The sequence below is a fragment of the Elgaria multicarinata genome, chromosome 4 (genome assembly GCF_023053635.1).
Source record: "Elgaria multicarinata webbii isolate HBS135686 ecotype San Diego chromosome 4, rElgMul1.1.pri, whole genome shotgun sequence".
Taxonomy (NCBI): Eukaryota; Metazoa; Chordata; class Lepidosauria; order Squamata; family Anguidae; genus Elgaria; species Elgaria multicarinata.
In genome coordinates this window covers 70,895,156-70,918,090 of record NC_086174.1, presented here as the reverse complement: position 1 = coordinate 70,918,090, position 22,935 = coordinate 70,895,156, and the positions used below count along the sequence as shown (strand labels likewise).

Below are 22,935 nucleotides of genomic sequence, written 5' to 3'. Positions count from 1 at the left end.
TAAAACAAGGGGGCAAACGACTGTATGTGTGGTAGGGTGGGGTGGCGGGGGAAACCCAATCAAGAAATCAAGCAATAGGCTTGAAGTGTATGTGAGTGTGAAGTGAAGGGAATATATAAAACCAAGTGGGAAGGATGGAGATCATGAGAAAGGGAGTTTTTTAGCACCACATATTGTGACAAGCTTTGGTTGAACAATAAAGTGGGAGGGACTGTAACACCGTAAACACACATTTAGAGTTCCTGATCAACTTTCACCTAATGTTTCATGGCACTATTCAAACATATTTACTCCACAGTCTAATAGTTTCCTTCCTGTTTCCAGCTTCAGTGAAAACATAAGGAAAAATTACATAAATGTGCTTTTAACATCTTAGATACAATGTTGAGAGAGATTTGAACTACAGGCCCTCGTTTATGATCCCGATTGCCTTTGTACTCTCTGTCTCAACCCCTATGTACAGGAATTTTAAAAAACTGCTTTTGCAATCAATTATATGCAGAAAACATCATGTAAAAATACTCTGCTCTTAGCTAAGCTCGTTATTTGCATCAGACCACCCTAGATGGGACATGTTCAAAGGAAGACAGGGTTTGTGTACCTTTAGTAGTTGTGTAGAAGAAAGAATTTCAGCAGCTAGAGCTTGTCCCTCACCAGTACAAATCCCATGTTACTACAGGGGCTAGTAGTCTGAGAATGATTAGATAACAATATGTTTCCCTGTTTCCCTTACAACTGGAACAACTTCACTCTTAAAATAAATAAACAAATAAACCAGAAAAGGTGAAAAATATGTTCTTTTTAAAAAGATCCTTTGGTGCTATATAAATAAATAATAATAATAATAATAATAACATTTCTTGAATTTTGAGGTCAAATACATGTGATGTAGATTCCTCTCCCACTTCTCCCTCTGGTGTCCCTTTAGCTCTTTCTCCTCAGCTTCTCTACCTCCTTTAACATGAACTGACTTTTCTTCAGCCACTTTCCCAACATTCTGTGCCTGCCCTTTCATTGGCCCAGCAGTCTAAGAGTTCACAAGAGTAAGCATTATTACATGTGCATACACACACTGTGACACATGTTACATTACATGCACAGTGTGGAGCATATGGATTAAGCTTTCCTTTGCCTCTTCTTTAGCTGCCCAAAGCTCAAGTTTTCAACTTTTTCAAAGTTTCAAAATTTTCTGCATGTCTACACTGCTCAAGCTTCAGTTTAAAATAAAAATGAGCAAAATCGGTCTGGTAGATCTCAATAAGCCTTATATAAGATTAAAGGTACAGATTCTTATTTAAGATTAAAGTTACAGGTACCCTGTCCTCTTTTGCATATAACCACCCTACTCTCATCCCACTGATGTCATGCTATTAAATGGATGACCCAGTATCAGAGGCATTAAGTCTATGTACATCAGTTGCTGGGTAACATAGGCAGGAGTAGGGTGACCATATGAAAAGGAGGACAGGGCTCCTGTATCTTTAACAGTTGTATTGAAAAGGGAATTTCAGCAGGTGTCATTTGTATGCATGCAGCACCTGGTAAAATTCTCTCTTCATCACAACAGTTAAAGCTGCTGGAGCCCTGACCTCTTTTGAATCTGGTCACTCTGTTATAGGTCCTGCAGCTTTAACTGTTGTGGTGAAGAGAGAATTTCACCAAGTGCTGCGAGCATACAAATGACACCTGCTGAAATTCCCTTTCCAAAACAGCTGTTAAAGATATAGGAGCCCTGTCCTCCTTTTCATATGGTCACCCTAGGCAGGAGAGTTGCATTCATGTCCTACTTGTGGGTTTGCCATTGACAGCTGGTCGGCCAGTGTGTGAACAGAATGCTGGACTCGAAGGACCCTTGGTCTGATCCAGCAGGGCTCCTCTTGTGTTCTTATGAATATTCTCTTCAGGTGGAATCTACCTCTTGGTTCTGACCCAGAACCCCTGGAAAGCACAATCCTAGGGATTAATTTTAGCAATTGCATCCACATCCTATACTTGGCTTATTCTACTACTCTTAAACTGCCTTTGCTGTTAAGATATGACAGCACACCACTGTATTGTTGTTTTGAATGGGGACATGGATGGGAATTCGTCTTTGTCTGAAACTGATAGGAATTCCCTCCTGGCAGAAAACTTAGTAGCCATCTGAACCTACATGCTGTTGTGCCAGGGAAGCAGCTCATAAGTTTGGCTCATTAACCTGTTCTCTGATTCACCTGATAAGTTGGTGGCTTACCCACAACACATCTGATTATGTAGAGGCCACATGGTTAGGAGTAGCCAGGTGCCAAAGAGGACAGGGCTCCTGCTCCTTTGTGTGTAGAAGAGGGCATTTCTGCAAAGGCTGGTCATCCGTATCAGCTCAGCCATAAGAACATAAAAACTGCCATGCTGGATCAAACCGAGGATCCATCTAGTCCAGAACTCTGTTCACACAGTGGCCAACCAGCTGTCGACCAGGGACCAACAAAGCAGGACATGGTGCAACAGCACCCTCCCACCCATGTTCCCCAACAACTGGTGTACATAGGCTTACTGCCTTGGATACTGGAGGTAGCACATACTGGAGATGTAAAATTTCCAGAAATTTTGAATCCATGGTGAAAAAATGTTTTTTTCTGAGGGGTTTCGGGGAAAAACGGAAATTTTCAGAAAAATTAAAATAATGCAATATTAGCACTTTTTACAGATTGAAGTCACTTTGTTACTTTAGGAACATAAAATGTAATTATATCCAAGTTGGTCTGGCATAAAATTATTACATTTGGTATATTAAAAGTACAGTGTATTCAAACAATTATTACAAAATGAATTTTCTTTTTTCTTTTTTTACCTTTTTGGTAACAAATGGAGCTACAAGCTCCTGAACTGTAAGGAATCTCTTTGGTTTTGCCAGTTTATGAGCAGGTAAAAAATAATTTAAAACAACAACAACAGAGGAAACCATCAACATTAGTAACAAAGAAAATTATTTATGACTCCGCTAGTGCTCCAAAGTGTCAAGCGGACATAAAGCACCCATTCCCATAAAAAGAACTGAGAAAAAGGGGGGACCAAGATTCAATGAATATGCATGAAATTTAATCAGACTCATTTTCTGACCTATAGCTATCACTATCAGTTTCAGTCTCTGCTTCAGTGGCAGTGCACCCTAGAAGCAGAAATGCATCTTCCTCTTGCATTTGATAGTTGTAGTCTCAATTTGCAACCTAGGACTCGCTTGTCCTCGGTGCACAGAAATTGTAATAATCTAATACTGTACATAGTTTGTAGAAATCATTTGGAGAAGTAAATATCTGAACACCTTGTCTTAAACATCTTATTCATCATGCTAAAATAAAACATCCCATAATCAATTTTTTCATTTTTTTCAATTTTTCGGAAAAAAACCCAAAAAAGCTTAGGGAAAAAACAGGGGGGGGGAACCATCCCCCCCCCAAATTTTTCCAGGCTTTCACATCTCCACACAGAACCATCAAAGCTAGTAGCCATTGATAGCCTTTTCCTCCAGGAATTTATCCAACCCCCTTTTGAAGCCATCCAAATTGTTGGCCATCACTACATCTTGTGAATTTCATAATTGTGGTAGTGAATTCCATAAGTTAACTACATGCTGTGTGAAGAAGTACTTCCTTTTATTTCTCCTGATTCTCCCACCAATCACCTTCATGGGATGACCCCGGGTTCTGGTATTTTGAGAGGGGGGAAAATGTTCCCCTATCCACATTCTCTACACCCTGCCTAATTTTGTACACCTCCATCATGTCTTCCCTTAGCCTCCTTTTTTTCCAAGCTAAACAACCCCAGCTGTTGTAACCTTCCCTCATTTTAGTGGCCATTTCTGCACATGAATTCTGGCACATTAATCATCAGGATAGTAAATAGGTTAGACTCTTCTCCATCCTTTTAGTCCATGCTTATGGTCTTTTAATCCACACAACTGAGTATGGAACCAGTGAGTGTTAATCCCATTTGAATGATTGTGTACATGTAGCATAACTAGAATTAAGTCCATTTGGCAGTAGTATCTATTAACATATCTGTGCCTGTGGCATTCTTGCTGCCACGTTGGGCCAGTTGTATGAAAGTTACTCAGTGCATGCCATCGCATCACAACCACAGCATTTTGAGCAGTTGCAAGGGCATTCAAAAAGCTGATTTGGACTCAGTTCTTTCAAGTGATTGGCTCAGCCTTCGCCTCTGTGGCTAAAAGTAGACTAAAAAGAGGGTCTGCCACACCAGCTCAAAGGGTTGTGTGAATGACCTGAACTTCTGTGCAAATTATGATTTCATCCTCCTCACTTCTCTGACCAGCAGTGACAAGTTCCAGGGGAGCACTACTTAGGGTTTGGTTTATTTTGAAGGAGAGAACACTGGGCACTTAATACTCAGTTTATGCTCTCCACAAGTAAAGTTTAGGTAGAAGTAAGCTACAGATACACACTCTTGAGAGGCCCAACATCTGCACGCTACAGCCAAGCATCCCACTAGGTGCCGTTAGCTTTCTGGCAACATCACAGCTGTCTATATCTGTTTTTCTCTGTGCCCCAAATATGATAGCTAAATGCAAAAGAGGACAGTGTGATGCCATAGCTCAGACAGAAGGTCCCTGGTTTGATCCCTGACTTCTCCAGGTAGGGTGAGGAAAGGAACCCCACCTGAAACCCTGGAAAGTTGCTGCCATTCAGTATTGATAATTCTGGGCTAGATGGAGCAATGGTCTGGCTCAGTATAAGGCCATTTCCTATGACATGACTCCTGCACCTTTAACAGCTGTGTAGAAAAGGGAATTCCAGCAGGTGTAGCTATTCAAGCTGCAGGAAGTCCACCCTCTTTTGCATCTAGCCATCCTCCACCTACCCCAAGACTACCATTTCTTCACACACTGATTGCATGAGTCTCCTCCCCTTCAAGGAGGGCCTCTCTCACACCTTTCTATTCAAACTTACAAGCTCTCCAGATATTCCTAACCACTCAGAAAACAACTACTAAACATTTTGGAAACAGCAAGAGGGGAAGGCACTCGTGTTCCAAACCAGAAGTTATTCTCAGCTGTCTGATTTTTATTTATTTTTTTAATATGCCCAATGTGTTTCAGAAAGGATTTTTTCCCCTCAGGGGGCCACTTAACTTTCTCCAGATATGTTTCAGAATTCCCCCCCCCCAAGTCTTTCCTGTTTTAAAATGCTCCACATCTTAAGAAGGAACGTTCTTGACAAAAGGTATGGCTGCCATTCCATTTGCTCTTTTATGGATATATTATATATATCAATATCTTACTGTGTTTTTGTTTTATTGCTTGCCCACTTGAGTACCATGTGTGGAAAAGCAGGATAGACATTGAAATAAAAGTTTATAAAGTTTTCTAGGTACAAGGATCCCCAGAAGGCTTACAATCTAAGACTGTAGGATTCAGACAAATATAAATTAACTAAGGTTGCAATCGTGTATCAACGTACTGGGGAGTGAGACACATGTAGGATTTGGCTGAAAATGATCCTCAGTATCAAGAAACATCTTATGCATATTTAGTTGAAAAAAAGGCCTACAGTTCCCAGCATTCCCCAGCCAGCCTTGCGATCAGACGCGATTTAGAACCACTATCTTATTGTATCTGGTGTCTTGCTCCCCATTGTAGTTAAATCGCTAAGAGCGCGATCCCAGGCATGTTTACTCGGAAGTAAGTATAGCTGCCTTCAATGGACCTTGTTCTCTTTTTAGTAATTCACATTAGGATTCCTAAGTCTGCACCCTTAAACTTCTGAATGTAAAAGAAAGGCGTATAAGACTAAGCACCTAAGACTGCCGGCCTTTCTTTGGCTCCTTCCATCTATCGCACACACAAACACTTTCCCCGCCGCAGCCAGAGATGACAGAAGCCTGCGTTTCCTCTGTTGCCGCCGCCGCCCACCAGCTGCAGTTCCTTTCCCTCTCCTGCGAGGGGCGCTCGTTCTCAAACCGAGCTGTGCATAAGTCGCCTAGGGAAACTCGGAGCGACACTCTGCCTCCCCGTCCTCGCTGGTGGCCGCGTTTCCTCTCAACTGCCTGTCGGGGCGTTCGCCCTCTCGCCCGCTAGGGGCCGCTCTGGCCGGCGTCTCGGCTGCTCTCCGGGAGAACTGCGCTGCTGCAAGCGAGCGGAGAGCCCTCCCGCCCGCCATATTGGTGCCCGCGCCGCAGCTATTGCGTGTTTGTCCCTGCAGCGCCAACGGAGCCTGCCCTGGGGCAGCCCAGCGGAGCAGGGAGGAGCCCCTTCCCTAACCCGTCTGCCCGCCATGGCGACGAGGCCTGGCGGCCCCTGAACGAGACCGGCCGCCGTCGTCACCACCGCAGGGACCCAACCAGCCCCCGCCTCCCGCTCGGCTCGGCTCCAGCCTTCTCCCTCCGCCACAACATGGAGGCCGTGAAAGCTTTTAACAGCGAGGTCTGTGCTGGGACTCCTCGGGGACGGGCGGCGGGTGGGGGACGCTCCTTCTCCTCCCCTGTCGCCTGAGGGAGGCGGCTTCTTATATTCTCCCCTCTCTGCGGAAGCGCGGATGAACAGAGGCCCGCGTGTCTTCGGTGGGATCGGGAGAAGGGGAGCGGGGGGGGGTGGGAGAAGAAGAGGGGGAGGCTTCTTTCTTAGGGTGGGAGAGCCATGATTCCTATGCCGACGAAACCCCAGGGAGTGTGGGGGGGGGCATTGGGGAGGAGGGGAAGAACAAACCCGCCGCTTCCTTCTCCGGCCCAGGTTGTTCTCTTGCTCGCCCTCGCTCCTTCCTGCTTGGTTGTCTTCCCTTTTCTTTCCACCCGCTGCAGCTTTTCACCTTTCTCCCTACCGCGCCTGTTGCCCCGTTTAAATACCGACCGTGCACCTCCCGCGGCGCTGCCCCCCTCCTCGCCCCATGATCACGACGGGCCTACGTTATTGGGAGAAACGCAAGGGATGCTCCCCAATGGGTGTCTGCTGCAGTCAAAAACTAAAATCCACTGTACCAAGTCTTTGCTTCGTAGGTTGTGTTTGGGATATCGAGACAGCAACACTGCAGATGGTGGAAGAGGCCTAAAAGTCTGCATCTCCGTTAGCCTGTTAAAGCAACAGCATCACATGCACATCCCTCTCCTCAGGAGGGTACCTAATGAGCTTCCTGCAATATATGCAGGAGATTCTGCCAAACGTTATTTTATTTTATTTTTGAGTGTGGTGGGGAGGGGGTCACTTTTGCAGAAAATGTCATTGGCGAATCAGAAAAGCTACATTGCGAATGACAAAAGATACTTGGTTTTGGTATGGTTAGTGGAACTTGGTTATTTTGTTTTACTTTGAAAAATATTTGATATGGACAGAAAGGAAATACAGGTTCATTTCCTGGAATAAATTCAATTGAAAAATATATATTAGAAGTTATATATTTTTAATATGCTGCTGTACAAACCCTATGCAGTTTTTTTAGGAAATGATTTGATACTATTGAAAAAGTAATAGCTCTCTTTTGAGTTATAATACAAGGAAGACTTGCCTAACCTACACCATAGAATCACAGAATAGTAGAGTTGGAAGGGACCTATAAGGCCATCAAGTCCAACCCCCTGCTCAATGCAGGAATCCACCCTAGAACATACCTGACAGATGGTTGTCCAGCTGCCTCTTGAATGCCTCCAGTGTGGGAGAGCCCACAACCTCCCTAGGTAACTAGTTCCATTGTTGTACTGCTCTAACAGTCAGGAAGTTTTTCCTGATGTCCAGCTGGAATCTGGCTTCCTTTAACTTGAGCCCATTATTCCGTGTCCTGCACTCTGGGAGGATGGAGAAGAGATCCTGGCCCTCCTCTGTGTGACAACCTTTTAAGTATTTGAAGAGTGCTATCATGTCTCCCCTCAATTTTCTCTTCTCCAGGCTAAACATGCCCAGTCGTTTCAGTCTCTCTTCATAGGGCTTTGTTTCCAGACCCCTGATCATCCTGGTTGCCCTCCTCTGAACATGCTCCAGCTTGTCTGCGTCCTTGAATTGTGAAGCTCAGAACTGGACGCAATACTCTAGTTGAGGCCTAACCAGGGCCGAACAGAGAGGAACCAGTACCTGACGCAATTTGGAAGCTATACTTCTATTAATGCAGCCCAAAATAGCATTTGCTTTTCTTGCAGCCATATTGCACCGTTGGCTCATATTCAGCTTGTGATCTACAACAATTCCAAGTTCCTTCTCATTTGTAGTATTGCTGAGCCAAGTATCCCCCATCTTGTAACTATGTATTTGGTTTCTATTTCCTAGATGCAGGATATTGCACTATGAAAGTGGTATGTAAAAGGCAGGAGCCACACTACTGCTTTATAGCAGTATTGAAGTGCACTGACAACTGTTGGGGCCCATTGACACATACCATATACCATTTTCATAGTGTATATTCTACTTGGCTTGGCTCTTGCCTTTTATATGCCACTTTCATAGTGCAATATCCTGCTTGGTGTAGATTAGTCCCTAAACACTATTGTTTCTTATCTGCCAGGGGCTAGGCTACAAATTGCCCGGAACTTCTATACATTAGAGCTACAGCTTTTAAAATCGGTATGCACGTTCAGTTTACACAAATTATCTAGTTCTGTGCTTATGATATTATATGATACATTATATTGGAAGGCTGTGATCCATTGTACGCTCAGCCAGGAATGGGCTAAAAGGCTGTAGTTTAGGCATACTTAACAGTGAAAACAATGGGACTTACTTCCAAGGGAATATAGGATAGTAAATTCTGTAGGAATGTCTTCCCTAAATGAAGAATCTATGCTTTGTTCCCAAAACAAACTTCTTGTGTATATGTATTTTTATTAGAGATGATAATAATAAACATTTGTTCATTATTTATAGCACCATCTGAAAGGCTTTCAAGTGTTCAAAGAGATTCACATGTATTGTCAGCATCTAACAGTACAATCATATACATTTCTACTCAGAATTGTTCAATGGTGCTTACAGATAAATATGTATAGGGTTGTGGTTTGAAATCCTATGTATACTTGGGAACCACCCAGAGAGCTCCAGCTATTGGGTGGTATAGAAATGTAATAAATAAATAAATAAATAAAGTCATTTACTTCTGAGTAAACATGCCTAGGATTTTGCTTAGTTGGGACCAAGCCCCATTGAAGCTTAATCTTTGTAAACCGCCCAGACAGCTTCAGCTATGCGGTAGTATATAAATGCAATAAATACATTAAATAAATAAACCTAGTGAAATTTATCTCCAAGTAGGCATGCATAGGATTGAGCTCTAATTGAACTACAAATCAGGCAGTATCCGGTTTGAATGGTGCTTTAGCTATGAACTCACTAGCTAACTTTGAACAGTCCACAACCTTTCTGCATCATGCCCTGATTTACACTAAGGATAATAATAGTTACCTACCCTACAGGGCTATTCTAAGCATTACAACACAATAATATATGCAATATTGTTTGAACGCTTTGAAGTCTAAGATGCATAGACTTCATAAGATGCATACATAGATTTTTGCTTTGGAAAAATATTTGGTTCTTAAGTTTCAGAATTAAAAGTCTTGTATGAAGATTTGTGAATGAGGACATAATAGTACCGCATCTTGCATATGCAATTTGAAAGTGTGTTTTTTAAATTCACAAATACATTAACTGAAATGAGTTAAGTCAAGAGGGTTGGCTTAATTGGTTTGTGGATTAGAAACATAAGGAATGAATTCCAGTTGCTTATAATTCTTTTAGAAGTCATTCACTACCTCTCGGTATATTGGTATAGGCATAGAGGTCTCTGGATATGTTCTTTTAAATTAATACAATAAATTAGAGTGCAGGTAGGTGAAATCAACCTTAACTCTATTGGGAGATGCTTACAAAATCAGCCATTTAGATACCTCTGTCTATAGGAAGATGGTTACAAAAACATGCAGTTTAAACTGTGCAGAACAAGTGGATTTTACAAGTGTATAAATATACTTGCCCCAGTAATGTTTTTTGAAAAGCTTTGACAACAGCAACCTAGTAAATAAATTCAGAAAAGTTACTAGTCTGGAAACATTTTTACTAGTTTGCTGGTAGATGGCAAAGGAGAGATAGAGAAATCTGACTGAAGAGGGGTCTTTCCTCTGTCAACATGCTTGGTTTCCATGCTGAGTGCGGACGAACCGTCCTCTGCCTATCTGCAATTTCTTGTTGTCTATGGATTTCAGGCTAGTTCTTGAATAGAAGTCTGCAATACAGGGAAGGCAGTATGAGTGTGTTCAAACTAGTTCATGAAATGAAAGGTCAACCAGGAAACCTATGTTTTATTGCAGAGGCATCTGAGGTGATCTCTCATTTTAAAGACACTAGCCAAAGAAATGATTTCAGTTGTTTCTGGAGCCTATGAATTACCAGTTCTTGTCATTGTTATGGATGGACTCTAAATGTCACATTTTGGGAAATCCAATGCTGCATGAGTGCACTTCTGCTTGTGCAAGAGAACCTTCCCCTTCATCCCGTGCAGCCCCCCCCAATCTGTACTAGGGGGTTCCCCAACCTCTGGAGCAGATGTTGAGGCTCCAGAGGGCTGCAGGTGGGAGGGGGGAATCACCCCCTCTCCATTCTGTTGACTGAAGCTGTTTTGTTGGTGAGAAGAGCTATCAAAAAAGCAAAAAAAATAGCAAAATTTTTTATTGAATACTGTGCTATATTCTCACCTTGATAGTGTGTATAGTTCAACCTCCAAAGTTGATTAGTAGTTTGGGTGAGTGATCGCTTCTCTTATCTTAACTCTGATTTTGCTCAGTGCATCTTTGCACACTGACTATTGATTCCCTTAGGTTCCATGAAAAGGATATGGGAGAGGCTTTGCTCCATCCATCTGGCAGAGTTACTTTTGCATGGTACAACTGTTCTAGGAAAGAAGTGGAGAAAAGCATTTCCAAGGGTTTTTTTTGGGATGTAGTGCTGTCAAGAGCTAGCAAATTGTTCCCTATTGCCATCCACAGGATCCCATGCTCGAACCTACAGGATGCTGTTTTTGCACAGAACCACATTGACCATCTTCTGACCTGATGTAGTTTTGCTGAAGGTGTTGGAAGCATAAAGTACAAATACTTCCTCCCATTGCAGCTCCACTATGAATTTCCTTCTCTTATTGTTAAAGGTTGCTTTGTATCTGCACTGACCTTTACCGTGGTTAACACAAATCAAGTTTGTCAGGAGTTGCAAATCTGCTTCAAACGCTGTTTTCGAATTCTGATTAAAATGGAAATCTTGGTTAGCATTAAACTTTAAGATGGTTAAGGCTATTGGGGAAATGGCAGGAGGTATTGCAGGTATTTGCTTTAGGGAAGAAAGGTACTGGTGCAGGTAGCACATGATCTCATTGCACACTCCCGATCCCTTAGCCATGATTAAGAAATTAACAGCAAAATCCTATGTAGGTTGACTCAGGTGTAAATCCCTCTGAGTTCAGTGGGACTTACCTCCAGCTAAATCCCAACAGGGTAGCCAGCAGGGGATGTTTCCATTCCAGCCCTAAAACAGAAGAGGGAGACATGATGGCAGCAATACCCTCTAGAATACCAAAAAGGGAATCCTTACGGACCAGGCTACGGGAATAGAAAAGGAGCAATAGTGGTTGAATGATGTTTAGGATGAAATGGAGGTATGAAAATTAGAGCTTAGTGGGGAGAAGAAGTACTATAGGCCTAGGAGCATATTAGGAAGATAATAGGAGTAGTAAAGAATTTGTGTTGTATCTGATGCAGGAAAAAAATCATGCAGATCTGTATTAGTGCAGGATTGTTCATTGTGTCACCCTCCCCCCACTCCTGATTGGTGGGAGGGCTGCAATCCTTTCAGAATTAATAGTAACATTGTAAAATTTCTGGAAATCTCGAAGCCATTTTTCCTGGTTTTGTGTGCGTGTGTTTTTATATAACAGAAATTTGGGAGGAAATTGAAATTATGCATACTTAATGCCTTATCAAACCTAAAATTATTTTACTTACTTAAAAACATAAAATACCTCATTATTATTTAATATTTTATATACTGATTATTTGGCATATCTAGAGAGACATCCTGTTTATTTAAATATTTTTCTGGGTCAACTTTTGAGAATAAAAGACTTCCCAAGACCACTTACATAAAAGATACTTATACATGTTCACTCAGAAGTAAGAACCACACTGTTTCGTGGAGCTTGCTTCCTAGTAGCATGCATAGGACTGCAGCCTCAAAAATATATATGCCTTGAGATTGTAGAAGCAAAATTGCAAATATATTTCTATTACTAAAGAGAGTCAGGGTGGGCCTGCAAACTGTTCCACTGATTCTACATAAGCATAAGTATCTTACATATTGTCACCTGTGAAGTACTAACAATAACTGAAAATAACACCTACAAATGTAGTAAATAAATGGAAGTGCATTGTTTAAACAAACATATAGCCGTAATTCATACTCTTGTAAAGTATGAGTCTTGTTGAATAGTATCATCATTGCCTTGGGACATTTTGATCCTGTTCAGATGTAACAATGGCATCTGGTAGCAATTTGTGGGTTAATTAACCCAGGAATTGTGGGGATCCACACAAGCCGCTTCTTATTTCCAGGAACAATCCTCAAACGCTGCATTCAAGGTTTGTTACTGTGATGTCTACAACTGGGAACTTGGGTTTGTTGGTGGGTTAAACAACTTCAGGTTAACCCATGGCTTGTACTTGGGTTAACTTGGAGTTGTTTAATCCATGAACAACCCCAGGTTCTCAGCTTCAGACGTCATGTAACAATCCTTGAATGCCACATTCAAGGGTTGTTACTGGAAAGAGTGTCCCCTTCAATTATTGGATTAACTAGCCCACAAATTGCCACTGGATGCCTCCGTTACATCCAAACAGAGCCATTCCATTTTTCACCCCCAAAGCATAAGATTTATTTATCTAATTTATATACTGCCTTCTGGGAATTCATTATGACATATATAGGGTTCCCGGGCAGTCTCCCATCCAAACCCAGACACACTTAGTTTCAACAGGGCTGCTACATCATCTGCTCTACAGGTCTAACTGAAGCTACTTATTGTGGAATAAATAAATTTGGAAGTACCTTTGAACTGCATATTTTATAGGTGTACTAATCCTAGATATTGAGTATAGAGAGGAATTAATGCTCCCCCCCTTTTTCTTTTTTTTTGGCAAAAAGGGTGTTTTTGAAAGAGACATAATTCAAAGTGTATTAAGGGGGGATGGCAGCCTAATTCCATGCGTGTTGACTTTTGTACGGCTTTTGCTCACGAATAAATATTCCTAATATTACATTCTGTGCATATTTAGTCAAAAACATGCTACAACTCCCAGCATTCTCCAGCCAGCATGGAGTTGTAGGATATTTTTCTATCTAAATATGCATAGGATTGTGCCCTTACTGGTAGTGTCCTTTTACCAATTTGGGGAAAATGTGCAAACTTTTATATCATAATATGAAGCTGAAAGAAAAACACAGAATATTTGAAATTGTAAAATAATTTTCTCCAAGGTAAAATTGGCTAATGATCCTTGTTGTTTTGCTGTTCTGATAGCTTTTTAAACTGCATTGTGTATATAATCATAAACAAAAATCTTCATATAAACTTTTTCAACAACTGCCCTCCAGCATTACATAGCAAAACTGTAAATAATAATAATAATTAGAGCCTATGCATAAAATAAGCAAGAAATGAGTTCTGCTGCATAAACACTAACAATTTATATGCATGGCATTGCAATAGTGTGTGGCTTGGAGGGGTTTTTTTTGTTTGTTTTGTTTTTTTGATGAACTGGAATATTTCTTCTTTTATATACTGGTTCTCTGATTGTGATACATTGAAGTCCAATTTATATAAATTTGACCAATGTGTACATGTTTGGGGCAGGCAGATTCTATATCGGGTCATCCTGCATTGCAGCAAGAGAATGGAATGGATGTTTTAAAAGGGAATAATAATTAAGCCACTGCAAATATGTAATGGTGGGTTTGTTTTTTTCTTCTCTGTATCCCATGTATCTAGAGCTAACTTACTTTGCTTTAGCTGTACATTCACATGTACTAGAGATTCCAACACAAAACACTAAATGGTTAACAGGAGGGTTGCAGGTGCCATCTCTTCTCATATTCCTTAATGCATATTTAGAGTGCACCTGCAGTAACCACCTCCAGTTTGATATTCTTTTTTTGCCTACTTGATTTGATAATCTGTTACCTGCTGTTTGCTTCTGATGTCCTGTTTGTTTTTACTGTACTGTCAAAGTAGTCTGATAGTTAAAGTCTCTGAAAAGAATATCCGAGGAGATCCATAAGAGCTCCAGAAACTTCACAGTGATTTGGAAATGACATTGTTTGGAAACAAATAAGGTTATATAAGGTTGGAAACTTTTTCTTCATTGTATATCACCTGTTCTAGTAGATGCAGGTTCTATAATGTTTTTTGTGAACCATTTAACTTATCTTCTTGATCTTTAGCAAGGGAGGAGTAAATTCTTATCATGCTAGCAAGGCTTTGTCTGGATATTGGTGGCATGTCATCATTTGTTTATTTAGATAATCCATTGGATTTTTAGTCCACAAGGGTTTGGCTATATATTCACTCCTGCAATTTATGTTACTATGTTAGTTGCATAACTGTTTCTATAATTTCAAAGGGATGAAAAAATTGATAAACACTTCATAATTTTCACTTTGGTACATGGGATAACATGTCAGAATACAAAATGCATATAAATAGTATGGCATATGTATATACAAAATGCATACTTACATATGGTACATGTGTTTAAGTTTCCATTTGCCAGCAACTACATGCAAGTGAGAGACTTGTAAGATTTGTTTGGAGATTTTGAAACAGTTTTTCTATCTTCACATTCCCTGATTTCAGTCAGTTCACATGAAACACAAATATTTTCTGTTTACTGTATTTCAAAGCTTTTCTCAGGAGTATCACCTTGTGGATCTGTTCCTGTTCTGTGCATGTCATGCTTCTTGAATGCCTCTAGTGTGGGAGAGCCCACAACCCCCCTAAGCAATTGGTTCCATTGTTGTACTGCTCTAACAGTTAGGAAATTTTTCCTACTGTCCAGTCGGAATCGGACTTCCTGTAACTTGAGCCCATTATTCCGTGCCCTGCACTCTGGGATGGTTGAGAAGAGATCCTGGTCCTCTGTGTGACAACCTTTCAAGTATTTGAAGAGTGCTATCATGTCTCCCCTCAATCTTCTGAGATGATAATGCTTGTAGATAGTTTGTGGTTATCTGCTCTCTGCTGCTGCTTCTGTGGAATTTTCTTCTTTTGTGTGTGCTGAGTCTTTAGTAGAAATAGTGTGGCAATGAATACTTGAAGAATTTGTAGGATGAGATGAATCATACAATATCTGTTTTATGTATTTCACAAGTATCATGTTTTTGGGTTTTACATACATCTTTATACAGAATAGAAAAGTTAAAGGGCAATAGTGAGCTAACTTAGCAAGTGAGTTAATGTAGGTTCTTTGGCCACTTCATGCTGAGATGCAGCATATTTTTTTTACCATATCAGAATGTTGACAGTTGAAGTTAAACTGACACACAGCGATAGTAGCCCTTTTTTGCTCTTCATTATCAGATGAGTAAGTTGCCCCGCCATCCCACAAACTATAGTGCAGTTGCTGAGTGACTGCTGTTTGTGCCATTTTGTCTTTGTGCCAGACTTTGCTGTATCGAATGTACACAGTCATGAGCATTTTGGCTTGGTGACCTCTCTCAATCAGCTGTGTGTCATACCACAATGGGTTGTTGGTGCCTGCTAGTTAATTAAAGTACAACTGTGCTTACTTCATATCACTTTGAGCTGCATTATGTTGGAAAGCCAGCAGGGATGTAGCTACCTTGGAAGCAGTGTCAACTAGTGGTGGTGATGATGATAATGATGATGATCCTGCTTTTTGCCCAAAACTGGGCCTCAAGGTGGCCTTACAAAATTTAAAACATATACATTTTATAACCTATGAAAAGAAATATGCAAAAGTTAAAAATATATTAAATATATTACAATATTAAAACATTAAACATTTAAAATACATGACAATTTTAGAAGTCCTTAGCATAGACAGAGGTCCAGATTATTTGCCAAAGGTCTGCTGGAACTAAGAAGTTTTTGCCTGCTTCCAAAAGCACATCAAGGAGGGAGCCAGTCTAGCTTCCCTGGGAAGAGATTTCCAGAGCACTGGAGCAGCCACTGAGAAGGCTCTCTCCCATGTTCCCACCAGGCGCGTCTTTGAGATGGTGGGACTAAAACAAGGGCTTCCCCAGAAGTTCTCAAAGCACGGGCAGGCTCATAAGGGAGAATATGGTCTTTCAGGTAACCTGGTCCCTAGCCATATAGGGCTTCATAGGTCATAACCAGCACTTTGAATTGAACCTGGAAACAGACTGGAAGCCAGTGGAGCTGTTTTAACAGGGGAGTTGTATGCTCCCTGTAATTAGCCCCGGTCAACAATCTGGCTACAGCTCTTTGAACCAGCTGAAATTTCCAAACACTCTTTAAAGGCAGCCCAACATAGAGCACGTTACAGTAATCCAATCGGGATGTAACTAAGGCATGTGTCACCGTGGCCAGGTCCGACATCTCTAGGAACGGGCACAGCTGGCGCACTAGCTTTAACTGTGCAAATGCACTCCTGGCCACTGCCAAAACCTGGGCATCCAGGCTCAGGGCTGAATCCAGAAGTACACCCAAGCTGCAGACCTGTGTCTTCAGGGGGAGTGTAGCCCCATCCAGCACAAGCTGAACCCCTATTTCCTGATCTGCCTTTTGACTGACCAGGAGCACCTCTGTCTTGTTTGGATAAAGCTTCAATTTGTTCGCCCTCATCCAATCCATTACTGCCAACAGACATGTTTAGTACAGAAACCACTTCCTTGGAATTGGGTGGAAAGGAGTAGTAGAGTTATTATGGATTTTTTAAAAACATAACTTTTCTGTGAGTTGCAGAGATTATGTATAAAATAATTTTGGCATGGAAGGCTAATTGCAGCAAGGTGTTCATCACATTGCAACTGCTTTGTAGATTCTCATTACATTTTTGGCCATTTTTGCACATATCAATAAGCGAGGAACCCTGGTTTATTAAACCCCAGTGTGACCAAGTGGCATGCTGGTGTACACAACCTGTTTCTGCCTCTCGCTCATAGGTAAATTAACCAAGCAGTGGTAACAGAGCAGCATCCCAACTTGAAATTTGCACTCAAAGAAGCCATTTTGTAAGCCAGCTTTAAACTAGGATTTGTTGTTTAACTACGAATCTTGGTTTGTTTCAGTGCTGTAGACTATATTCCCAGGTTCAGCTGTTAGGCTAAACTCTTCCTGCTTAGTTTGCTTACCCTCTTGTGTGAGTGGGAGCAGTAAAGCTGGAGTGAACAGGCTGCACATGCAGCTCATTCATATTATGATTTAATAAGTCAGGATTCTGTGTTAGGTACAAATATAGCATATATCTTCATGCTGTTAATAACTGTAGTAAATGTTTGTCTCTAAATTTTGTGTGTACTCTTTTGGCAGAATCTTATTCACCTTTTTCCATGAATTTGTCTGGAACCAGCTTTTTTAAAAAACAACAACAACAACAACACACATTTAAAACAGCTAGACGTCATGTGAAGAAAGTCAGACAGCACACAGTTAAAATCACTCTTAACCTTGGCTATCATAACTTCACTTTCAGCAACGGAAAGTGGTTGGCTTAAATTTGAGAAACTCATAGACTGCCTTTCCATGGGGTATTTGAAGTAACATTGCATGAAAAATGTGTCATCAAACCACTGTTATTTCAAAACTAGTATTTAAATGGTATTCATTAGTACAGAATAGAATGCTTTATAGGAGGGTTACTAATGCATTACTGTGTATTATTATTATTATTATTATTATTATTATTATTATTATTATTATACTAGTTTCTTGCAAATCTCTTTTTGACCACAGTAGTATGACATTAAAAATGAGCATCAAAGACATCATAGAATAGCAGAGTTGGAAGGGGCCTACAAGGCCATCGAGTCCAACCCCCTGCTCAATGCAGGAATCCACCCTAAAGCATCCCTGACAGATGCTTGTCCAGCTGCCTCTTGAATGCCTCTAGTGTGGGAGAGCCCACAACCTCCCTAGGTAACTGATTCCATTGTCGTACTGCTCTAACAGTCAGGAAGTTTTTCCTGATGTCCAGCTGGAATCTGGCTTCCTTTAACTTGAGCCCGTTATTCTGTGTCCTGCACTCTGGGAGGATCGAGAAGAGATCCTGGCCCTCCTCTGTGTGACAACCTTTTAAGTATTTGAAGAGTGCTATCATGTCTCCCCTCAATCTTCTCTTCTCCAGGCTAAACAGGCCCAGTTCTTTCAGTCTCTCTTCATAGGGCTTTGTTTCCAGACCCCTGATCATCCTGGTTGCCCTCCTCTGAACACGCTCCAGCTTGTCTGCATCCTTCTTGAATTGTGGAGCCCAGAACTGGACACAATACTCTAGATGAGGCTTAACCAGGGCCGAATAGAGAGGAACCAGTACCTCACGTGATTTAGAAGCTATACTTCTATTAATGCAGCCCAAAATAGCATTGGCCTTTCTTGCAGCCATATCGCACTGTTGGCTCATATTCAGCTTGCAATCTACAACAATTCCAAGATCCTTCTTGTTTGTAGTATTGCTGAGCCAAGTATCCCCCATCTTGTAACTGCATTTGGTTTCTATTTCCTAAATGTAGAACTTGGCATTTATCCCTTTTAAATTTCATCCTGTTGTTTTCAGCCCAGCACTCCAGGCTATCAAGATCACTTTGAAGTTTGTTTCTGTCTTCCAGGGTATTAGCTATCCCACCCAATTTGGTGTCATCTGCAAATTTGATAAGCGATCCCTGCACCTCCTCATCCAAATCATTAATAAAAATGTTGAAGAGCACTGGGCCCAGGACTGAGCCCTGCGTTACCCCACTCGTTGCCTCTCCCCAGTTTGAGAAGGTTCCATTGATAAGTATTCTTTGAGTCCGATTCTGTAGCCAACTGTGAATTCACCTAATAGTTGTTCCATCTAGCCCACTTTTAGCTAGTTTGTTAATCAGAATGTCATGTGGTACTTTGTCAAAAGCTTTGCTGAAATCAAGATATATGACATCCACAGCATTCCCACAGTCCACTAGGGAGGTTACCTTATCAAAAAATGAGATCAAATTAGTCTTACAGGACTTGTTCTTGACAAATCCATGTTGGCTTCTAGTGATCACCGCATTGATTTCAAGGTGTTTACAGATTGACTTCTTTATAATCTGCTCCAGAATTTTCCCAGGGATGGATGTCAGACTGACTGGTCTGTAGTTCCCAGGTTCCTCTTTTTTGCCCTTTTTGAAGATAGGGACAACGTTAGCCCTCCTCCAGTCGTCCGGCACCTCACCCGTCTTCCATGATTTTGCAAAGATAATAGACGAAGGTTCTGAGAGTTCTTCCGCTAGCTCCTTCATTGCAGTTCATCAGGCCCTGGAGATTTGAACTCATTCAAGGAAATTAGGTGTTCTTTGACCATTTGTTTATCAATCTCAAACTGTAATCCTGCCCCCTCAACTTCACTTTCTCCAGGGGGGTCATAGACCTGCTTTTGGGAGAAGACTGAGGCAAAGTAGGAATTGAGCACTTCAGCCTTTTCTTTGTCATCTGTTATCAATTTGCCATCATCATTAAGCAGTTGAACCACCATTTCTTTCCTCTGTCTTTTACTACTCACGTATCTGAAGAAAGCCTTTTTATTGGTTTTAGCATCCCTCGCTAATCTCAGCTCATTCTGAGCTTTAGCCTTCCTGACGCCATTTCTGCACTTCTGTGCCACCTGTCTGTACTCTTCTTTTGTAGCCTGGCCTTCCTTCCACTTCCTATATGTATCCCTTTTTGTTTTCAGGTCATCTCTAAGCTTTTTGTGGAGCCACATTGGTTTCCTCTGTTGTCTTCTATCTTTTCTCCTTGTTGGAATTGTTTGTAACTGTGCCTTTAAAATTTTCCTTTTTTAAATACTCCCACCCATCCTGCACTCCTTTTCTCATTAGGCTCATTTGCCATGGGACCTTACTTATCATAGTTCTGAGTTTATTAAAATCAGCTTTCCTAAAATCCAGAGTACGTGTATGGCTACGCTCAACTTTTGTCTCCTTCATAATCAAGAATTCAAGTATGACGTGGTCACTTTCTCCCAGAGTTCCCGTAACTGTCACTTTATCCGCTAAGTCATCCCTATTGGTCATTATCAAGTCAAGGATTGCCGATCCTCTAGTTCCTTCCTCCACTTTCTGTAGGAGAAAGTTATCACCCACACATGTGAGGAATTTCTTGGAAGGGCCGCTTTTGGCAGTATTGGTCTCCCAACAGATATCAGGGTAATTGAAGTCCCCCATCACTACTACATCACACTTCCTTGAAACACTGGCAATTTGTTTCTCAAAAGTTTTATCCTCGTCTTCTCCTTGATTGGGTGGTCGGTAGTAGACTCCAATTATCATGTTCTTTTTATTCCTTGCCCCATTTATTTTAATCCAGATACTCTCGATGGGTCTCCCAGTCTGATCCGCCTGTATTTCTGTGCAGGGATAGGTATTTTTAACATATAGTGCAACTCCACCTCCCTTTCTATTTCTTCTGTTCTTTTTGAACAAGTTATATCCTTCAATTGCTATATTCCAGTCATGGGAGTCATCCCACCAAGTTTCAGTTATACCTATCAAGTCATATTTGCCTTCATGTAATAAGAGTTCAAGTTAGTTATGTTTGTTTCCCATGCTCTGGGCATTCGTATATAGACATCGAAGACCATGTGTTTTATAGTCTTGTTTAAACAATTCCATTGCATTCAGGAAAAGAAGGTTGCATCTCAGTAGTAAACTCTTAAAATAGATGTGGAAATAAAATTTACTTATATACAAAGCAGTGAATATACCTCTGCTCATATGTTTCTGTATTTTGGTAAATTAATGAACTTAAAATTTAAAAATGAACCATCTGTCTCCAAGTCCACAGAAGCTTCTCTGACTGAAGACAGTTCTTACTTTCCATGGACAGTGATGTGGGGCAAAAAATTGTCCAGTGTTTTATTTTTCCATGGAAATTTTTCAGTTTCATAAGTTCATTAATAAAAATGTATGCCAATTACAAATAGTTGTGGTATATTGGAAAACAAAATTAACATGGGTCCATTTTTAGTTTTGTTTACTAAATACAAATCAAACATGCTAAACTAGATCGCCTTCCTGCAGGAGTGGGCAGCTTGTGGACATCCAGATGTTTTGGCCTACAAGTTGTTCACTCCTGCTACAGAGGAAATCAGTTTCAGTTTTCTCTGAAAATTGTGTGCTTGACAATGCTAGAAGAGGACAGTGCATACTACATATTTTAATCAAGAAAGTGAAAATGGTGCAGTCCTGCTAGTATCAAAACTTAATGAAGTGTAATTGACAAACCAAGATCACTTCATTATTATTTTTTTAGCTCTTGAAGCAATTCCATGATGGAGGGAGAACATTTTAAAACAGATATTGATGGGGGGTACCCAGATAATAAAGAAGGAGGAGATTACATACATTTATGAAGCACATCACAAATCCAAGCCAGATGAGACAATGGCTTATAAATGAAAACAATTCCCTATAATTGTGACGAGTTCCAAAAAATTCAGTATTACAAAAAGAGGAATGTAAAGCATTACTTTCAGCACTCAGTGTTATGTGTTATGATAAAACAGCTATACTTGAGGTAAATGGCACAATGGTTTCAAGCAGTTAAAGGTATGCCACCCTGGTCTAGAGTGCAAACTGGAGTTGATACCCGAAACTGGATATGGTTTAGCCATCAAGAAAAAGGGAAGATTCAGCAAAATGCAATTAGAAATAAAATTGTAAAAAATCTTAGTAAAATATAGACCTGTTCTGGCACCTGGAATCTGCCCTCTATCCCCAGTAATTAATAGGTTAGCTTTCAGAGTTAGTGAACTATTCGGTTTATTTCAAAGATGAGCTGGTTACATTTAAGGACTTTTATCTCTCAGGAGGTTATTGCTTCTCAGAAAATTAGTTCAGAAAAATATTAATATCCATCTTAATTTTTTTCAATATTTGCAGATTAGAAACTATATTCATGAAGCAATTAAAGAGGGGACAATATGGCTAGATATTATATTACTTTTGAGAAATTATTGCATAAAATAAGTCTATAATCAAAAGTATCTAAAATATGAACTGATACAGGCAACAGAAGAATTGAGATAGTTAAAAAACAAAACTGGGAAAGAGAATTCACAACATCCTATGAATTTTCTGTGTGCAAATGCTCTTAGACACAGATGTGAATTCAAAATATTTTTTTAAAAATGTATTATTTACGACATACACAGTAATGAGAAAATGTTTGTGAACGCTAATTTCCATAATTATACCATGCCTGCCTTTGTGAATCAAAACCAGACGTTTTCTAAATATCCAGTAGGGTTTATATTAGCCAACTCTGTGTCTTGTGAAATAAACAATGTATAAATCAGGCAAACAATGAGTTCTTAAGAGTCGGGGTATGTGCAAAATAAGTGAATTCCTGGTTACATCAGGTTAATTAAAGGAAATAATTAGCATCAAGTGTTTAAGTAATTTGATAGATCTATAAAAGAATCAGAAGCTTTGTGAGTTTGTTCTTCATGATACGGTTGTATGGAAGCATGCCATGCCACATTCAGAAGAAGTTTTTGAGGACCTCAGAAAAGCTGTTATTGCTGCTTATCAGTCTAGAGAGGGTTACAAAATAATTTCTAAGGATTTGGGGCTCTGCCACCCACTGTCATACAGATGGGCTACAAATGGAGAAGGTTCAAGACCACAGTCACTCTACCAGGGAACGGTCGTCCTACCAAAGTCTCCAAGAACAAACCGGTGCATCATGCAAGAAGTCAAAAAGGACCCCA

General features: G+C 40.6%; 1 protein-coding gene across 7 annotated transcripts in view; it reads left to right on the top strand.

Moving 5' to 3' along the window:
• Positions 1 to 6,156: 6,156 nt before the first annotated feature.
• Positions 6,157 to 22,935, top strand: part of SCAF8 (SR-related CTD associated factor 8) — a 97,287-nt gene continuing 80,508 nt past the window's right edge. For all 7 annotated transcript variants that reach the window (XM_063124515.1, XM_063124516.1, XM_063124519.1 and 4 more), the window contains exon 1: positions 6,157 to 6,418. In XM_063124515.1, the coding sequence (XP_062980585.1) occupies positions 6,389 to 6,418 (30 nt within the window). In that variant the 5' untranslated portion in view covers positions 6,157 to 6,388. The remainder of the gene's footprint in view (positions 6,419 to 22,935) is intronic.